Consider the following 20,353-nt stretch of genomic DNA (forward strand, 5'->3'; position numbering starts at 1 on the left):
AGGGAAATACAGAAGTAGATTAACATTGAACTAGTGGTGTAGAGAAATACTGATTTGGATTAACATCTTGTGGTGTTATTTACAAGGGCAGCTGTGACTGAGTTGTGGAAGTTGATGAGGCAGCAATTATGAGGGGTCCGGAAAAGCTTGTTTAAACTTTCTGTTTAAAAACACCATCACACAAAGTAAGGCCATTTGACCTTTTCATGCTTTTAGATACTGGTAAAATCATGTTGCTAAAGCTCACATACCGTTATATATTCAACAGGCCAATAAATTTCATACAATACAGTTAAATGCAGGTGAGCTGGATCACAATTTAATTGGCCCTTTTAAATCTTCTCTACAGCTTATGTTACTCATGTGACTGTCATGCTTGGAAGCTAGGCACTAGGCAGATTTACAGGAGAAATGTTTCATAGTAATATTTTTGTATTCTGCTCACTCAGGAGCCAGGGACTGCCTGATCCTGGATGCTTGGTGTGCATTAATGCATTAAAATCAAACTTTTTGAGAAAGAGCCTCTTCACACTAGCAGTAGAACAGTCGAAGCGGTGGGAACTGGGAGGTGTTGCGAGTGTGACATATTTGAGCTATGAATAATGGCTGCATGTGTACTGGTGCTGACTCCTCGGTAATGCACAGAGTGATATTACTGAGTTTAGTCCTTCCCTCAGTCCACAAGAAGAGCAGCAGAAGCCTGGTAATCTAGGTAAAGATTTAGTGAGGAAACCAGGGAAAGCATGGTAGCATTTACGCCAAACTGATCAATGGCTTTCATGATTATGTCTGATAAATGACAGTATTAAGAAACCAGATGGATGTTTGAACCTCCTTATTAAAGTTTTGTGAGCCAAAGTTAACTGAATCAGACAACTTAAATGCAACCATGTTTAAAGAAAATGATGACTTTAATGCTGTACTAATAATCTTTCTTTCTTTCTTAGGCCTGGCAGTTTCTTCCTGATCCTCTAGGCTTCCATTTCTATAAGAACCATCTTATATTGGGTTACAGTGGGCTGAACTTTCATTTGAAACTATCCAGGATTTTCCTTTTTTGTTATAACCTCTCACCTAGCCCAGCCAGTGTAGTGACAGTCCTTAACCAGGGGCCACAGACGGCTGCACTCTCCGGAAACACAGTCAGTAAAAATGTTACTGTTAAGCAGTGGCTGGGACTTTCTCTCCCCTCAGAGGATATGAACGCTGCCTCCGCAGCATCCCTGTTCTGACTTGGGAATTGACTCTAGTTTCCACTGCATGGCAGCCCACAGCACTGCCATTGAGCCACCAGGGTTAATCTTCCTATAGTAGAATAGTCAGAACAGTACTGTACAGTAGGGGTGTGCATTCGTTTTGAACTTAAATGGAAAACGCAACTTTTTTTTTTTTTTTAACTTAAAAAAATGATGAGGCGTAAACGATCGGATTTCCAACTCATTCAACATAGCTATGTGACGGTTGCGTCACGTCGATGACGCGGCCGTCACGTGGTCCACCGGGATTTCGCTCCCGGAGCCCTCGTTTTGAACAAACTGAACTTTTGGCCAGCTTGGGGGGGTCAGGAGGCCCCCCCAAGCTGGCCAAAAGTTCCTTTTGGGCCCAACGAGGGTTCCGGGAGCGGAACCGCGATGGACCACGTGACGTCGGCGTCACGACGGAGTGACGCGGACGTCACGTGATTCCCCTCGGGTCCGCTCCCGGGACCCTCACGGAACTTTTGGCCAGCTTGGGGAGTTTTGGTAAGTCTTGGGGGGGGGATTAAGGCGGGTGAGGGGTTTAAATTTTTATTTAAATTTTTATTTGCACATATGGACATAGACTCAACTTATGGAATTCTCCATATGTCCATATTGACCGCAAATGAGCCCCCCATTCGACATGGACTTATGAACATAAACTTTCGGGCTGCACATCCCTACTGTACAGGAAACACTTGTTCTAAGAATGTAGAGATTAAAAATGTCTGAAAGGTATAACAAAGAAAAAACTAGATTTGCTTTGTCTAGCCAATAAAGGCAAAAAAGCTGACTGTAGAACAGAATTCTGTACTATTTATTTTAAATAATGGTTGATCTCTGGTTTATTCACCAAAATGTTTACATGTGTAATAATTGCTGCTGCGCTCACATCCTTCCTGGGATCTTTCCTCTTTTCATCAAGCATGTCTTTGCATACTGAATAGTGTAGTTCTCCTACTGAATAGTGTAGTTCTCCTGAATTGGTGAAGACCATAGTATTAGAAAGTGGGTGCCTTACATAATAGCGGTGTGTATAATTTCATTAGAAGTTGTACATTGTTCCCTTGAGGGTAACATGTTTTTCCAGGTCAGTTTACTGCATCAGTGACCTTATGATCAAGAACATTTAAAAAGGAACCCAGAACTATTAAGAATGTAAGATATAATTTAAATGATGAGATACTTTCAAGACAAATACAAAAGGACTTAGCAGAAAGACTGGTTTCCTCAGCCATTAGCAGACATATTCTTGTCTCTGTAGGCTGACCTGATAAAGAGAGTGTAGCTCTCGATAGCTAGTCAAAAATGTATTATTTGTGCAACAAAAAGGTACCACATATAACTTTGTTCTTGACTGATTTTATTTCTTTCTTTTACTATAGAAAATTTGGGAGTGTCAATTACTTCCTGTTTTTTAATTAATTCATGCGAGCAACAGAACATTCTAAGTACTGCTGAAGAGCAGCCCAGATAAAGCATTAAGTAACGTTTTGCAGTGAGGGGCAGAATCTAACCATTTTGATGTACTACCCAGGGTTCTGCCCTTAAGGATATCTCAGCAAAACAGCGTTACATCTTCAAGAGCCCTCCTCCTACTGTAGGAATCCTTCCCCCCACCCTAGCCTGGAAAACAGAATTTCCCTCATCCCATCTCAGTTTTAAAACATAAAATTCTTAAGAATATAAGAACTTGCCATAAAGGGTCAGACCCGAAGGTCCATCATGCCCAGTATCCTGTTTCCACCTGTGACCAATCCAGGTCACAAGTACCTGGCAAGATCCTAAACAGTAAATATATCCCAGGCTGCTATTGTTCGGTGATATGTAGTGGATATTTCATGTCTACTTGGTTAATAGTTCATTGACGTCTCCTCCAGGAATTTGTCCAAACCTTTTTAAACCCAGCTATGCTAACTGCCTTAACCACATCCTCCAGTAATGAATTCCACAGCTTAATTGTGCATTGAGTGAAAAAGAATATTCTCCAATTTGTTATGAATGTGATACTTACTAACTTCATGAAGTGTCCCCTGATCTTTGTACTTTTTGAAAGAGTACATTTACCCATGCTATTCCACTCACAATTAAACTCTGGAATTTGTTGCCAGAGAATGTGGTTCGTGCAGTTAGTATAGCTGTGTTTAAAAAAGGATTGGATAAGTTCTTGGAGGAGAAGTCCATTACCTGCTATTAAGTTCACTTAGAGAATAGCCACTGCCATTAGCAATGGTTACATGGAATAGACTTAGTTTTTGGGTACTTGCCAGGTTCTTATGGCCTGGATTGGCCACTGTTGGAAACATGATGCTGGGCTTGATGGACCCTTGGTCTGACCCAGTATGGCATTTTCTTATGTTCTTATGTTCTATCACATTCCCACCTTACCCGCCCTTTTTTCAAGCTGAACAGGCCCAACCTCTTTAGCCTTAACTAGTAGGGGAGCCATTCCATCTTCTTTATCATTTTGTCACCTTCTCTCTACCTTTTCCAATGCATCTATATCTTTTTTGAGATGCAGCAACCAGAACTTCACACAATACTCTTTAAATGCGGCCTCACCATAGAACGATGCAAGGATATTATGTCATAAAAACATAAGAACATACCATACTGGGTCAGACCAAGGGTCCATCAAGTCCAGTATCTTGTTTCCAACAGTGACCAATCCAGGCCATAAGAACCTGGCAAGTACCCAAAAACTAAGTCTATTCCATGTTACTGTTGCTAGTAATAGCAGTGGCTATTTTCTAAGTCAACTTAATTAATAACAGGTAATGGACTTCTCCTCCAAGAACTTATCCAATCTTTTTTTAAACACAGCTATACTAACTGCACTAACCACAGCCTCTGGCAACACATTCCAGAGTTTAATTGTGCGTTGAGTGAAAAAGAACTTTCTCCGATTAGTTTTAAATGTGCCACATGCTAACTTCATGGAGTGCCCCCTAGTCTTTCTATTATCCGAAAGAGTAAATAACCGATTCACATTTACCCGTTCTAGACCTCTCATGATTTTAAACACCTCTATCATATCTCCCCTCAGCCGTCACTTCTCCAAGCTGAAAAGTCCTAACCTCTTTAGTCTTTCCTCATAGGGGAGCTATTCCATTCCCCTTACATACTCAGATCATTCCAGACCAGTGGGATGTACCCAAGCCATCTTATACATTTGCCGTTGTATTCTCCATTCCTTTACTAATAACTCCTAACATTCTGTTTGCTTTTTTGACCACTACTGCACACTGAATCGAGGATTTCAGACATCCATATCCTTTTCCTGGGCCATAACTCCTAATATGGAACCTAACATCGTGTAACTACAGTGTGGGTTACTTTTCCCTATGGGGTCGATTTTAAGACCTGCGTACGGTTCCCGGCATGCGCATATGGACATGCCAATTTTATAATATGCGTACATGTTATAAAATCCGATGGACGTGCACACATGCGCACTGGATTTTAAAATCCATGTGCGCATGTGCGGGCGGCCCGCACTTATTTTAAGGTGAGATGAATTTAAAATTGTGTATAATGATCAGAAGCATATCAATTTCAAATTAGATTACTAATAAGAAAAGGAAGAGTCAAGATTCCTTGAAGGAGTTAACACAAAAAAACATAGTTTCAGGTATCCTATAGTTAGATACTCACGGTTACATTTGAAAAAGCAACACCAACAATCCACAAAAATAGTCTAGGCTGTTTTCTTAATATATCATAAGGAGATAAAGCGACCCAGATGCTAAAAAGAACAAATAATAGGCAAGGCGAGACCAGTGGCAGAAGGCCTTCATATAATGATTCTTTCTTCAGTGTTTTTCTTAAATATGCCCTACAGATAAAGAAAAAATGTAACCAAATATTTAGCAATAGTTTCTTGTTGCATAAGACATGAATTTAAATATCTGATAACATTTCAAAATCTTAATCTAGATTGAAAATCATTAGAAACTTCTTTCACTTGCCCGACATGGTTTCCATGTTTCAATGGAAAATTAGAGCAGTCAAAAATACTCCCCTGTACAACCTAAGGAACCTGGCTAAGTGTCAAAATTGGATTCTTTAGTGGTGTGTGTGTGTGTGTGTGTATTTGTAGGTAATATATATAATAGTGATATCATTCTGCACATGTACATAAAGTATGTATAAATTTTATGGTATGTCTGTAACTACTAGTCCCACTAATGAACATGTGGTTATTAGGGATGTGCAGGGAAAAAATGTTTTCTATTCGTTTTCAGGAGCTTTTTTCCCCACGAATTTCAGTTCATGGATTGCTTGATTCGTTTCATTTGTGTGAAAAAAACAAATCAAGCAATTTTTGAAAAATCCCCAAAAAGGCCAAAAAACGAAAATGAGCCCTCCCTCCCACCCTCCTGGAAAAATACCAGGTCCAGGATCTTCCCTGGCCCTCACTTACCCGGTCCAGTGGGGATCCACTGGCTCGGACTAGGCCGATGCCTTGGCTATAAAAAGCCAAGGCTTTGGCCTAGTCCTACACAAGGCAAAGGCTTTGGCCTAGTCCTAAGCCCGACACCTGGGCCTAGGCCAGAGCCCGGACCCAGAACTGATGCTGCAGCCCGGCCCAGAGACCCGGGTCCCAACATCGGAACCTCGGCTGGTCCCAGGTCTGATGCCACACCCTGACCCCGAGGCCTCAGCCTTGGCCAGGACCTGGGTCCAATGCTGTGACCCGACCCAGGGGCCAGGTCCTGATGCCAGGGCCATGTTAAGACCTGATATAGAGGCCGGGGCCTGACCCTGGGCCTCTTCACATATCTTCTTCTTTTGTTGCTCGCAAGCACAGTGACAGAGTCCACCGGGACCTTGCCTAGGACATAAGCCATAACCCCTGCTTTGAGCCTCGGTCTATGCCATAGGCGAGGCCCTGGCTTCAGGCCTAGACCTAGGCCCAATTCATTTGTTTAAAACAAAACGAACAAATAAGGTTTGTTTCATTTTGGGGGCCCCCGCTTTGGTTCAGGGCCCCCAGAATGAAACAAATTAGCCTTAATTATTGTGTTTTGCACTTTTGTTTTAAACGAATGTACACCCCTCGTGGTTATTGACTTCCATGCATCCCCTTACTCCATTGTACAGTATCTGCTATTATAGAAGACTTTCAGAAATGACTTAAGTCTGAAAAGCCCTATGGGGTCATTTTTCTATGTGGACAAGCAGGACAGAACTTAGCAATGCAATTAAGGTGATATCATCTGATGGCACGGAGTTGGAAAAGCTCTCTCAGAATTGTATAAGTCTCCTCAGTCTTTTCCTTCCACTACCACGAAAGAATGGTTTATAGCTCACTCCAAGCCACTTATCTTTTTTTCGCTCCTGACAAAACTTTTTTCTTTTTAATTTATTTTTTACTTTCTTTGTTTAATCTTTTTTCAATTTCTTTATTTTTTATTGTCTCCTCAAAGAAAAATGTTTTTTTTTCTTCAAAATTGAGTTTAATTTGGTGCCAGTCCTCTTCAGCATGGTATATATAAGGTGGGGGCTCTTTCAAAATGACTGGCAGATCAGCAGTATAGATACCGCTGCTGTCTGGAGCCTTCCCATGAAGTCCCAAAGTGAGCTACCAGTGTTTGCATGTTTCCAAGGGCTGAAAAGTCATGAAGCTACATCTTGAAAGAGTTTTTAAGATCTCCTCAGGTATCTAACACTGCAGTTAAGGCAAAGAATTTTTCAGTGCTGAGGCTTTGCCTAAATCTGAAGAGAAGTTCTCTCACAATCACCGCCATAACTGTGAGAAGTCTCTGGGCAGGCACCAGTCACACTCCAAGGATGGTGACAATAAATCCAGCACCTTGATCACATAACTTGCACGCTGCACAGATAGTGCTTATTGGCATAGGAGGCCCCCCTTTAGTGGAATCCCTCAGTACTGTAAACTTGGTGCCATCCACTAACAAAATAATGGGGCCATTTTCTGCTCAGATACCTCCATGAGGAGACTCTGGTTTTGGCATAAAATAATTAAAACAAGACCAGTCTCTCCAATACAGTTCTAGTCGATGAATCAGACAGTTCTTCCTGCAGCTGACCACCCTCCCATGCTGAGAAGAATGTGCTTAGAATTTGTAAAGAGTGAATATTATATACTGATATGCCACCTTCCCTATTACTGGAGCAGATGTCTCCCATTTTAATCATGCCTAAAATGAAAAGTCAGTCTGAATCCCTCATCTGCTTAGACAAGACAGCTTAAGTTCCATGATTCACCTTTTATAGGGAGAGTACAACATCAGAGAAACACCTGAGTCACAGGAAAAATCAAAATCATCTTATGTACTCCATTATTCCATTCGGTAGCTTCAGACCCTTCCCCACAATCTCCTAAGAACATAAGATTTGCCATATTGGGTCAGGCAAAAGGTCCATCAAGCCCAGGTCTTTTTGAGAACACGACTTGTCCTGCTTTTGTCCAAAAATGATCAAGGAGATTCGTTTCCTCTTCTTCTAGAAAGTATATATTTGGCTTATTAAAGTTTATTGACCCCCTCAAACAAATTGTAGCCATACAAATACATAGACTCCAACAGGAACTTTAACAATAATGTGGCAGACACCTTTGTCAATGCTACCATTGTCAAGAAAACTGGATCTCAAATATAAAGTTCAATTTTGTCCAGGTTATTAGAAAGCCCAGCAGCCCCACCAATCAGTGGTTGTAGAATCAGCATTTAAAAAGGCAAAAAGATCATAAACTCCTGCTTTATTGTATACCAGAACTATGTTAAATTCTGGAATAATCGCACATCAGTTATTCATAATGTAGTATGTGTATTCTTGTCTAAATAAACTACAAGATATGATCCAATAATCTCCATCAGATTTTAAGCAATGTTTCATGCCAACTCTCCATGAAACTGAAGCATGTAATAAGCACTTCATCAGATCAACCTATGAGATACATGACATGTCTTCCAAGACATCAGCAATAGCCACTGGAGCAACAAGATTAGTTTGGTTTAAAGCTTCAAGGCTACATGAGGATGTACATGAAAATCCTGCTGCTGTCCTTGTCCAGGGGAAAATCTGAAGACAAAGTGAACAAACAGTAAAGATCATTGTACTACTTAAATTCTGTGACAGCAACAGAAGAATATTCTACGTCTAGGAAGCCCCAGCCTCAGTATTTCAAACAGTAGTACTTTTATTCAAGAAAAAGATATCAACCATTTTGAACAATCTCCACCTTCAGCAGCAGCAGTACAGACAGTATGTCAGAGAGAGAATACAAACCAAATCTTTGCAGCTGTCTCAAACCAAACCAGAATTTTTGACTGCCTATCAAATAAAATTCCCGATTAGTAGAAAGTTTTCCAGTAAGAGGAAGATTCCAAGATTTAATTTCCGCATGGTATTTGAAAACAAGTTATTTGTGTGTTAAAGATCATACAACATGAGCCCTGCTTAAATTTAAAATCTACCCATCTAAACAACCTTCCAAGGAGGCACTGCAGTTGCAGATCAAATCACACTCCTGCAGCAGGAGATGTGAACCCTTCTCTCAGCCAGTGAAATAGAACCTGTTCCATCACAGGAAAGGAACACAAGTTTCTATTCCAAGTACTTCCTAATTCCAAAAAAAGATAGGATGAAGTTTTCCTATCTTGGGGCTCTGAAACCTCAACAAGCATCTCAAGAAAAAAAAGTTAGACATCAAACCCTTAAGTTTCATCCTACCACAGTTATAGATCAACTTATCTAATCTAGATCTTAAAGATGCTTACACACACATTCCAATTCACAAGAATTACAGGAAATCTATACGTTTCACCATAGCTAATGATCACTATTAGTATCAAGTTCTCCTTTTGGCTTGTCATTGGCTCCGAGTCTTCACAAAATGCCTTGCAGTAGCTGCTGCTAATCTAAGACTGCACAATATATTTGCTTTTCCCTACCCAGACAAGTGACTTATAAGAGACTAAAACTGTCTGCAGGCCTACTCTTCCATGCTTCGTACAGTGGAAACTCTATAATTCCCTGGTTTCACAATGAACCTCCCAAAATCCAAGACAGATCCTCTATAAAGTAATAGACTTTCTAGGAACCCATCTGGATACAACATAAGAGAGATCTTTTCTTCTTTATGAGCATAAACCTGATACTCTCCAAATTAAGAAAAGTTATAACCCAGCTGTTTATGCAGATGTAGAGTCACGTTGGAGCAACAGTCCATTGTGCCCCTTTTGTTTGCCTTGTCATGGGATCAGCATCGTGCATAGGCATCAGAAAAGGGGGGGCCATAGGGGGTCATGGCTTCCCCAAAATTCAGGCTGTCAGCAACAACTGCTCCCCCCTGCCCTTCTAAATTTCCATTAGGCTCCCTACTTACCAAGCATATTGTATCTAAAGTTTGTATTGTTTAACGTTTTATGAGGCATGGTGATGTTTCTGTTTTTCCATTGTTGCACTGCAAACATAGCCTGGCTTGTTGCAAGTTCCAATTCAGTTTTTGTCTGCACATTTTTTATTTGTACTTTATGATTTCTTTATTCTGAATTTAGTAAGGGTCTGTTTGTGCTCTGCATAAGCGACCAAAGTGGGGTATTCTGCTATTATGTAGTTTCTGTTTAGCGATTTATAGCAACCTGTCTTGTTCTGTTTTCCTAATAGGATGTATATTGGTGTATTAAAGCCTGGAGTAATATTTGCAGTGTTGCATTTTCATGGGCAGGGTTCTTACTGTTTTAATGCTGGTAGTTAGTGTTGTTTTGCTATGGGAGATTTAGTATACCATAATTGTAGTTCAGTTTACTTATGGCTTTCTGATGGCCAAGCACCAAACCCAACATACTTTACCATATGGGTTCCAAGGGTCTTTTGTAGGGTTTCCTCACTGGCACCACATCAGTGTATGTAAATATAATGGGGCGGATTTTAAAAGCCCTGCTCCCGTAAATCCGCCGGATTTATGTGAGCAGGGCCTTGCGCGCCAGCGCGCCTATTTTCCATAGGCCGCCGGCGCGCGCAGAACCCCGGGACGCGCGTAGGTCCCGGGGTTTTTGGAAGGGGGCGTGTCGGGGTGGGGCCTAACGATGTGGCGTTTTGGGGGCGGGGCGCAGCATTTTGGGGGCGGGACCGGGGCGTGGCACCGGCCCGGGGCATTCCGGGGGCGTGGCCGCGCCCTCCGGAACCACCCTCGGTCGGGTCTCGGCGCGCCAGCAGCCCGCTGGCACGCGTGGATTTACGTCTCCCTCCGGGAGGCGTAAATTCTTGGATAAAGGTAAGGGGGGAGGTTTAGATAGGGCCGGGGGGGGTGGGTTAGGTAGGGGAAGGCAGGGGAAGGTGAGGGGAGGGCAAAAGAAAGTTCCCTCCGAGGCCGCTCCGATTTCGGAGCGGCCTTGGAGGGAACGGAGACAGGCTGCGCGGCTCGGCGCACACCGGCTGCCCAAAATCGGCAGCCTTGCGCGCGCCGATCCAGGATTTTAGAAGATACGCGCGGCTACGCGTGTATCTTATATAATCCAGTGTACTTTTGTTTGCGCCTGCTGCACAAACAAAAGTACGCGAACGCGCTTTTTAAAAAAATCTACCCCAATATACATTATTGCAAGTGATAATTTTACCTCCAAAGACTGTATTTTGAATGTCCTTTTTCATGTAAAATCTGATATTATAAATGCACATTTCTTGTGTGTGTTGGGGATGGGGTGGGGGAGGCACAAGGCTGTAAGATTCACCTAGGATGTCTAATGCCCTTGCATCAACCCTGAAAGAGTTCAGGACCCACAAGCCCTCACCATTCACCATCTCCCACTTCCCCAGGGGGCAAATGCTGGGATAACATATCAAGGGGAGCTTGGATGTTCTTTTTAATCAGGTGAGCGGTGCCCAGACAATTAGGACTGTTTCAATACCTGCAGACAACATTTTCTTGGTTTCTGATTACATCTCTTGGTATTCCATGAGCATCTCTCTCTCCATACATAGTACAGAGTAGCACTTAATACTGACACTTCTATGAGTAATGCTGTTTTTTTCTCAGGGGCAGTCCATCTATGCCCACAAGCAGAAAGCAGACTATAATGGTTTTCTAGCATCAAGTATTTTATTGGCAGTTCTGGTAATGAATAATTTTAATCTGTGATTTATGCAAAGAATGTCCGTAAGAAAGAATGACTAACTGTAAATGTAAAGTAAAACATAGGCAGTGGGGTGGAGCTTCGTTCCTCCCCTCCCTCCCCCAACCAAAAAGGTGTTCCGCTGCCCCTGGAACTGTGCCACTTAAAATTCCAGTGGAACCAACATTTCTAATGCTATCTTACAAGGTGCAAATATCTACCACTCTCATCAATTCTCTGACATGGTGGTTAAAGCTTTCCAACCTCCATAGAGGCTTCCAATCAAGGTTGGGGTGCTCATTTCAACAACTTATGTTCTCAAGGAAAAATTACTTTTTGCAAATCCATCTATAGAATTGATGAGAACCATTTTCAGTGCTGTCAAAGTATTTAATCCCTGGTTACAGAACAAAGTATTTTAATTTAACAGACAGCCAAGTTGCCATGTTCTATATCAACAAACAGGGAGGGAAGCCTACAAGATTTGGAAATGGGCGACTTCCCAAAGCATTCTTATTCAAGCTATCTGCTGGGAGGAGAAGTTTGGATAGCAGACAAATTGTCACCAATTGCTGCCACACAAATGGTCACTGGACCATTAAGTAGCTCAGGAACTATTCCAACTCTGGCTTACCCCAAGCATAGATCTGTTTGCCACACCATTAAACAAACTTAGGGGCCGATGCAATACAGTGCGCTTAGCCCAGCGCACTGTATAACCCACAGTTGGACGCAATAAGAGGATTAGCGCCTCTACAACGCACATCTAATGGAGAGTGGAACTAATAGCGCTTATCACATGCAAATGCATGTGAATGAGGCTATTAGTGTTGTGACTCACGGCCGCAACCCCCTACCTGATTCGTGGCATCGGGGCCACCGCGGCATTATCGGGGAGGTCACCGGAGCCCAGCTCCATTCACCCCCGCCCGGCGCCGACCCCCGCGGTGGCTATCGGCAGGGAAGGCGCTCCAGACCTCTCCTCGTGGCGTCAGGCCACTCTACTCCACTCCCGGGACCCAAGATGGCCGCCCTTCCCTTAGGTGCGAGGCCGTGCCTCCTCATAGAATTTAAAGGGGCTTCGTCATCCAAATTGACTTCACTTGTGCCTGATGGGCCAGGCCCAGGGAAGTATAAAAGCAGACTTCCTCCACTTACTCCTCAACTTGGCAACGAGTCTGCTCGCTTCGGTGAGTCTTCTGGTGCCTCGGGTTCCTGATTCCTGGTTCCTGCTTCTTCTCGGTGGTTCCTCGGTGTGTGACTTCGAACTGGCAAGTGGTGATTCCTTGGTGTGTGGCTTCGGACTGGCAAGCGGTGATCCCTCGGTGTGTGACCTCGGACTGGCAAGCGACAACCCTCTGGTACTCGACCTCAGACTGCTTCCGGACCATCCGTCTTCAAGGGCCCACCTATGTCCCAGCGGCCCGGGTCCCTATGGGCTCCTCCTGGGGGGGGGGCCGCGGACTTCCAGTAGCAAAGATCCAGTTGGTCCTTGCACCTACTTCACGCCTCTCCGCGACCTCTGCCATCTCCGGCACCGAAGACCCAGCCAGTCTCAACTTCTGCTCCACCTCGCCACCTGACGGGGGACCCTGAGGAGCCATCTCCTAAGGTCATAACAACCTCCCGTCGGTCCAAGGGTTCACGTCCCTTCTGGTCACAACAATTAGCTATTCACTCCCTATGCAAAAAAAAAAAAATGTGCATCTAGGACACAGATTTTAGCGATCAGAAATTAACGCCTGCCCGGAGCATTAGGATATTAAGTAGGAGCAACTCTTTAAAAAAATAATTAAAAAAAAAAAAGTTTAAAAAGGTTAGAAAAATGGACGCTGATAAATTCAGTGTCCATTCTCCAAACCTGACTACCGGCACCAGAAGGAGTGTATAAATCAATATTAAAGTGTCAGGCACTTAATATTAATTTATTCATGCCTTCACTTATTGCCCATTGGTCCTTTTCACTGACATTCGTCAGTGGCAAGGACCAATCCCCTTTCAGGCAGCCTTCTGAATGGTGATTGGTCCTTTCACTGACATGTGAAGGTAAAGGGACCAATCGGCAATAAGTGATGGAGTGAATAAATTAATATTAAGTGCCCGGCACTTTAATATTGATTTATACACTCCTTCTGGTGCCGGTAGTCAGGTTGGGAGAATTTTCCTAACCCCTGCATGTGCGCTGGTTAGGAAAACCGGACGCTGATAAATTCAGCGTCCGTTTTCTTAACCTGCAGACAGCCACCGACAGCGGACCTCTATCCGGCTCGCACTGTCAAGGAGGCGCTAGGTGTGCGCAATCGCCCCTAGCACCTCCTCTACAGCGTGAGCCCTAATTTAAATATTGCATCACGCCCCCAGGAGAAGTACCTGTGAGCGCGTTATGAAAGCCGGCGCTGAACACCCAGTGCCCGCTTTCAGCGCAACTTTTTTGCATCGGCCCCTTACAAAGTAATGCTCCTGGATGCCAATGGAGGACAATCTGACAACTGCTTTCCTAATTGCACTGAATGTAGGACAACTGTTTGCTTTCCCCCCAATTCTACTTATAGTCGAAGCACTTCAGATAAATGGGCCATTTTTGGGGGGTGGAAAGGGAGGCCCCGGAGAGGCTTTTGCAACTTGGGTGGGAGGGCGGTGGGGGAAGAGGCCACAATGTAATTTTTGTTTCTTGAGTGTAACTCAACTGAATATATTCTTTTTTTAATATATCCAGTTAATTCTCAAGTTATACAGCTAACCGCAGCTGAATAACTTTATACATAACCGGCAATATTCAAAAAGAATATCTGGTTATGAGTATCGTTACCCGGCTATGGTTAGTCGGATAACTTTAAGCAAGTTTATTCAGTGGGACGTTTATCCTGCTACCTATACCCGGATAACTTGTCCACTAAATGCCCTACTGAATATGGACCCCTTTATATTTTTCCTAGTTAGACTAGCAAGGATTCTTAAAATTCTACATATCTGTGTTTTTGTTAAAAGGATAAAGGGAAAAAAACAGTCTGGTATCTACAAGAGGTGTTTGCTCCATCCAACCCGTAGGGTATTTTCTTTTTAAATAGTTCTTCCAAGAGTTTAGGTCTTATATTGATCACTTAACCTAAGTACCAATCTCACAACATGTATATTAGTTAATATTAGCACATGGTAGAACAAGAACTATGATGGCAGCTTAGTTTTACAGGAAAGAGCTGGTGAAAGGAATCTGATCTATTTGTGCGACTTAAGAATTGTCAAGGGTTTGTGCTAGTTGTGGTCTACTTGAATTTCAGTAAAGCTTTTGATATTGTCCTGCACAGAAGGCCGATAAATAAACTGAGCAGCCCAGGGGTGAATTCTAAGGCTGTAAAATGGAGTTGAAACTTGCGAAGTGATAGATAACAGAGGACAGTGGCAAATAAAACTTTCTCTGAAGAAAGAATGGTGATTAGTAGAGTGCTTAAGGATTAGTCCTGGGGCCAATTCTGTTCAATGTCTTTGTGAATGATATTGTGGAGGGATTAGAAGGAAAAATGTGCCTTTTTGCAGTGACACTACGATCTGCAGCCAAGCAGACACCCTTGAGGGGAGTAGACAGAACGAGAAATGATTTGAAGGTCACGGAGCAGTCGTGGGCTTGGCAGTTACTATAAATATGAAAGATTCTTTTAATGAACTTTATTACATTTTCATAGAAAAAGCATCACACAGAATCAGGGATACCCAAAACGTACAAACTGGTTTAACAAACAGTTGATGCACCTAATCCCAAGAGTCTGTTCTTAAAATAAGCTTTGCAGCAGAGAAAAATAGAAAGTAGGAAAGCAAAGCAAAAGAGAAAAAGTGGGGGACAGAGTGAGAAAAAAAAAAAAAAGAAGGGGTTTATTAGATGATTGTTGATACCTTCTAATCCAAGTTTCCTTTTTTTGACCTCATTTTTTCTTTCAGGAAGGAGGCCCCTATTTTTCCAGGAATGTGTATCTAGTCCTTTCATTTGTACACTACTCTTCTATGTGCAACTTTGAATGCCATTTCTTTAAACCAGCCATCAATTTTGGCTTTCAACTTGGATGTCCGTATTCTTAAAACTATTCTTATTGCACACACAGTAGTGCAATGGACAACTATGTCCTGCTAGGCTTATTTAAATAGAAAGGAGAAAAGTAGTAATGGAAAATGTTAGTGAACCAGGCAAGAAGCAAAATCTGTTATGTAAGATTTATTGAGAAATGCAAGATCCACCAAAGATAAGTGCATAAAGTTCAGCTAAAACTAAGTTTATACACAATAATTATACTAATTATAATAGGAGCTTACATAATAATTATAGAATTATGTATTAATTTATAATAATTAATATATCTATTGTTTTATGTGCAGCAGTAATGAAGAGCCATGAAATCCATGTGAAAAAGAAACAAAGCAGTAGATATGATCAAAAGTTTAATAAAAAGAAATAAAAGCATGAGTTTGAATACCAGACTGGGTAAAAATGTCAAGTCGTAAGACATAATTATATAACAAAAAAAAAATGGGAGTAACAAAACATTGAATATTCCTAAAAATACCGATGCCAGAAATGGAAAAAAAATGAAAGTAGATGTAGACTGTGTGTGTGTAAAGAATTTTCCTAGAAGAAATGGTACTAGCACTGAGATGCAGGGCCCTCCTTAGGGGTGGGCAAATCGGGGTAATTGCCCGAGGTCTTGCCTCATCCTCAGCAACTAGCCACAGCCCCTATGCAATGGTAGCACTGCAAATATTAGAACACCAAAGCAGCTACTGGATAAACAAAAGAAGCTGGACTGCTATGGAGCCCTGCACAGAAACTACATGTTGGCAGAATTCCTTATCTTGATCACAGACGCAAAACATGGACAGACCCTCACTAATAAGGTATCAAAAATTAGTAATAGAAACATACAGACAAAAACTGGAAACCCCAAGAAGATAGACTATGCAGTACAACAATTTGGAAAACAAAAACCTCCAATCCCCATTACTACACTACTGGTCACTGCCCCTACGCCATCCAAAGATGTCTCCTCATCCTCCTCTCACTCCAAAAGATCCCCCATCCTCTGACAAGCATCTGCCTGCTTCCCCTTCCCCCAGTCCATCCTCCCTATAGCTCTCTCAGGTCCTCTCCCTACTATCCCTCACCCATGGCCCCTTCTCAGCTTCTCTTCCCTTCCATCCCCAAACCCCCATTGCCCCCTTCTAAGATCCTTTCCTCTCTCATCCCCCCTTGGCCCCTTCTCAGAAACACTATACAAGAACAGTCACGTTCCAGGTGAGTGGTGACTTTTGAAGTACTCACCATCGGCAGGTGTGTTTCCTCTTTAAGGTCTGGTCCCTTGGTGCAGCCTCCATATTTGCAACAAATGCTGCTGGCCCAAAGTGTTTCTTAATCTTTTAGCCCACGAGGCATTGTCCTTAGCAATGGCGGAGCTCTCCAATCTGACCCAGTTTGAACCCAATGACACCAAGAGACAGCCGCAGGAAGCACCATAGTAAATCTCTGCTCCAGCTGCAGGAAGAGGGAGAGAGGGAAGTAGAGGCCGCCCGCAGTGGGTGGCCAAAGCAGCTGCAACTCCATAGGATTGCTGGTATATAGGTAGAGTTTCTGATTGCATCCCTTCACTCTTGCTACTTCCTCTGCTGCTGTGTCTAATTGGTGCCACATATACTGAATGACTTTGTGCTCCACACTTAACTGAAGGAAGGAGGTAATTTGAGCAGACAGCTGGTGGAAAAGGTGCCTGTAGGAAGCACCAGTGCCTACAACCGGATAAAAAGATGATTTTTGAAAAAAGATCTAATTTAGGATAAATACATTGGTAAAAGAATGGATGATAAGACAAATGTTGACCTCTTAATCTTCCAGTGCTGAAGAAATCAGGGGAATATAAAGTGGAAAAAAGCAAAGAAATGTGGCAAAGGAAATCTGCCTGAGCTATGTAGAAATAAGATGATACAGGAGTACAGTAAGACAGAGGAAAACTGCCTTAGTGGTATATTGGTATAAAACATCTCATAGAGTAATTACTCTATCATGTAATACATCTTCTATATTTTTAAGGCTAAATATTGAATCAAACAGCGGTGTACTAAAGGGTGGATGTGGTCCGCACGGGGTGACCTTCAGGAGTGGGGTACTAGCTGGGAGGAAGGTCAGCAGCCACGAGCAGAGCCTATCCCGCTCGTGGCAGAAGAAGAGGAAGGTGCCGGTGGGCCACGAAGGGAGCCCATCGCGCTCGTGAGTGAAGAAGAGGGAGGCACCGTTGGGCCGCGAAGGGAGCCCATCGTGCTCGCGGATGAAGATGGAGGCCCCCAGGGCTGTGAGCAGAGCCCATTTCATTCGCGGCCGAAGTGGAAGGAGGCCTGGCAGACCATGAGCATACCCCATCCCACTCACAGCTGAAGACAAGGGAGGCATTGGCAGGCCACAGCCGAGGAGCAGTTAACAGCTGACATCGAGGCAGCCTCTGAGTATGAGGGTGCGCAGAATGTTAGGTACAGGAAGGTGACTGTGATTTGGAGCCTGTGTGCCTGAGTGAGGGTGCGTGTTTGTGTGGGAGAGAAGAGCCCGTGTGAAGGGATGTATGTGAGCGAAAGAGAGAGCCTATATGCAGTGGTGTATGAGTGTGGAAGAGAGAAAAGGAGCTTGTGTGAGTGCCTGTTCGCCTGAGAGAGATGGAGCCTATGTGAGGAGGGAGAGGTATGGGCAATTGAGAGAGGGAGTCTATGTGAGGGTGGGTGTGTGAGAGGACAGGGAGCCTGTGTGAGTGGGGGTGTATATGCCTGACAGAGATGGAGCCTATGTGAGGAGGGAGAGGTATGTGCAATTGAGAGAGGGAGTCTATGTGAGGGTGGGTGTGTGTGTGAGAGGACAGGGAGCCTGTGTGAGTGGGGGTGTATATGCCAGAGAGAGAGGGAGCCTGTGTGAAAGGGGTATATATGTGTGACAGAGAGACAGATGGAGGGAGCCTGTGTGCAAGGGTGTATGAAAGTGTGTGCAGAGAGAAATGGAGCCTGTATGAGGGAGTGGGGAACTGGAGATTGGGGGGAAGGGTTGGAGAAATGAACCTTGGTGGGAGGTGCCAAAGGAGATATCCACCCGGGTGCCAAATACTTTGGGTACACCATTGGAATCAAAGGCAATTCTACCAGGATATATTTGTCTAAAATAAAACATAGAAACTGGAGTATAGGAAAAACAGATAAAGGTGAATTTAAAAGTCCCGATGCATGCATTAATTAGGGGATGAGCAAATATGTCGGGTGGCCAGGCTATTTTATAAAATGCGCACGTATACACATAGAAGTTGGAAAATAGCCACCTCCCTGGGCGCGGGCCAATGAATGCACGCATATAGGCCCGGCTTGAAAGTTACAATCATAATATGTGTGCCATACACATTCTTGTAGGGAACACTTTGCCACAACTTATATAAAAATAGAGAAATATTATAAATGAATTAATTTCAAATGGCTTAACCAGTTAAGTTCAGGTAAATAGGTCGCTATAAATTTGCTTTTAAAACTCCCTCTCCCTGCTGAGTGGCTAAATATACCCTTCTAAATTTACAAGGTGGCTAAATTTAGCCAGTCAAAAAAGGGTTGACTCCAAAGGTGTTCCTAGAGTGGGCTTTCAACTTAGATGGTTAACTTCAATTTTCAGCACTAACGAAATGAGCTGAGCCACTCAAGTCCAGTTGCACAATTAGCCATCTTAAATTTAACTGGTCTAATTCTGCCCAGCCAGATTTAGGCCTTTTCAGCTGAAAACCTAGTCAAAATTTACCTAAAAATAACCAGCCAGAATTAGCCAGTTGTTTTTGCCATGCAGTGGCTTTTTGAAAAATGACTGAAAACTAAAGATGAAGCTGAAAGCTTAAGAGATGTATATTTTGATCTAAAATTAAAAGGAACTGAAAATCCATAAGAAAACTGTGAATTCAGTTCTGTGAACTTAAATCAAGAATGGCATCACTTGCCTGACTTCTATATTTAGGACGGGCCCTTTTAGATTCCCCACTAATTTTTGTCCCATTTTCAAGGGCCGGTTTTGGAGTACATAAGAATATAAGATTTCCCATACTGGGTCAGACCAAAATGTTGCCCCTGGAGGTGGACCCTTGTCCTGAGACAGTGAGGAGGGGCTTCCTGGTCAGGCCCAGGAACCAACTGCCATCAGGAGGCGGAGCACAGGAGGAGACAGAGGCCAGCTGGAGCTTCACCACTGGGAGCCTGAGGTCCCCCTGGGTGGAGCCCTTGGGGACCCGGGCCACTTGGACTTAGGTGGGCCTCGCAGGGTCTCCCGGATAGGAAGTATAGAGGTGTGCCCACCAGGATCAAGGGTGCACAGTCGATGTCAGAACTGGAGACTTGGGGAACCAAGGAAGGCCAGAACAGTGTCTGTGATGACAAGGCTAGGAGCAGGGCCAGGCTCAAGGAGACGTGGTCAGTGATAGCAGAGGTCAAGTTTCAGAGGTCAGTCTGAGAGTAGTTAGCCGAAGCTGGGGTCAGGTTCCAATGGTCAGTCCGAGAGTAGTCAGCCAAAGCAGGGGTCAGGTTCCAGAGATCAGAGGTAGTCAAGGAGGCAGGCAAAGGTCAGGCAGCGATCAGCGTAGTCAAGAGCAGGCAGAGTTCAGTATCCAGGCAGCGATCAGCGTAGTCAAGAGCAGGCAGAGGTCAGTACCAGAGAGTCAGTCCAAGAGATACTACCTGAGGGAATGCAGGAACAAACAGATGCTGGAACAGGAGGACGCTGGAACAAGGCTGGAACAAGCGATGAGACACTGAGGCAAACTAGTACACACACGGTGTTGACCTGATTGCCAAGGCCAGGAAGTGAAGGCAGGAACTTCCTGATATACTGTGCTCAATTAGGACTCGCCGTGGAGCTAGGACCCGTCTAGGGGCAGGGCTGACACCATGGAGGACACCGAGCCCCGCCATGAGGCCTGATGCGCTGAGGAAGGCCCGGCGACCGCCGCCGCGGGACGCCGAGGCCTCAAGGAGCTAGCTGCGGCCGCGGGAGAG

General features: G+C 43.8%; 1 protein-coding gene across 1 annotated transcript in view; it reads right to left on the bottom strand.

Annotated features, from left to right (window-relative positions):
* The window catches only part of LOC115085338 (ethanolaminephosphotransferase 1-like), a 195,156-nt gene that overhangs the window by 19,323 nt on the left and 155,480 nt on the right, over positions 1-20,353 (bottom strand). The window contains exon 8 of the mRNA XM_029591240.1: positions 4,893-5,073. Coding sequence (XP_029447100.1) covers positions 4,893-5,073 — 181 coding nt within the window. The remainder of the gene's footprint in view (positions 1-4,892; positions 5,074-20,353) is intronic.

Source organism: Rhinatrema bivittatum, chromosome 2 (assembly GCF_901001135.1).
Source record: "Rhinatrema bivittatum chromosome 2, aRhiBiv1.1, whole genome shotgun sequence".
In the NCBI taxonomy this organism is placed as follows: domain Eukaryota; kingdom Metazoa; phylum Chordata; class Amphibia; order Gymnophiona; family Rhinatrematidae; genus Rhinatrema; species Rhinatrema bivittatum.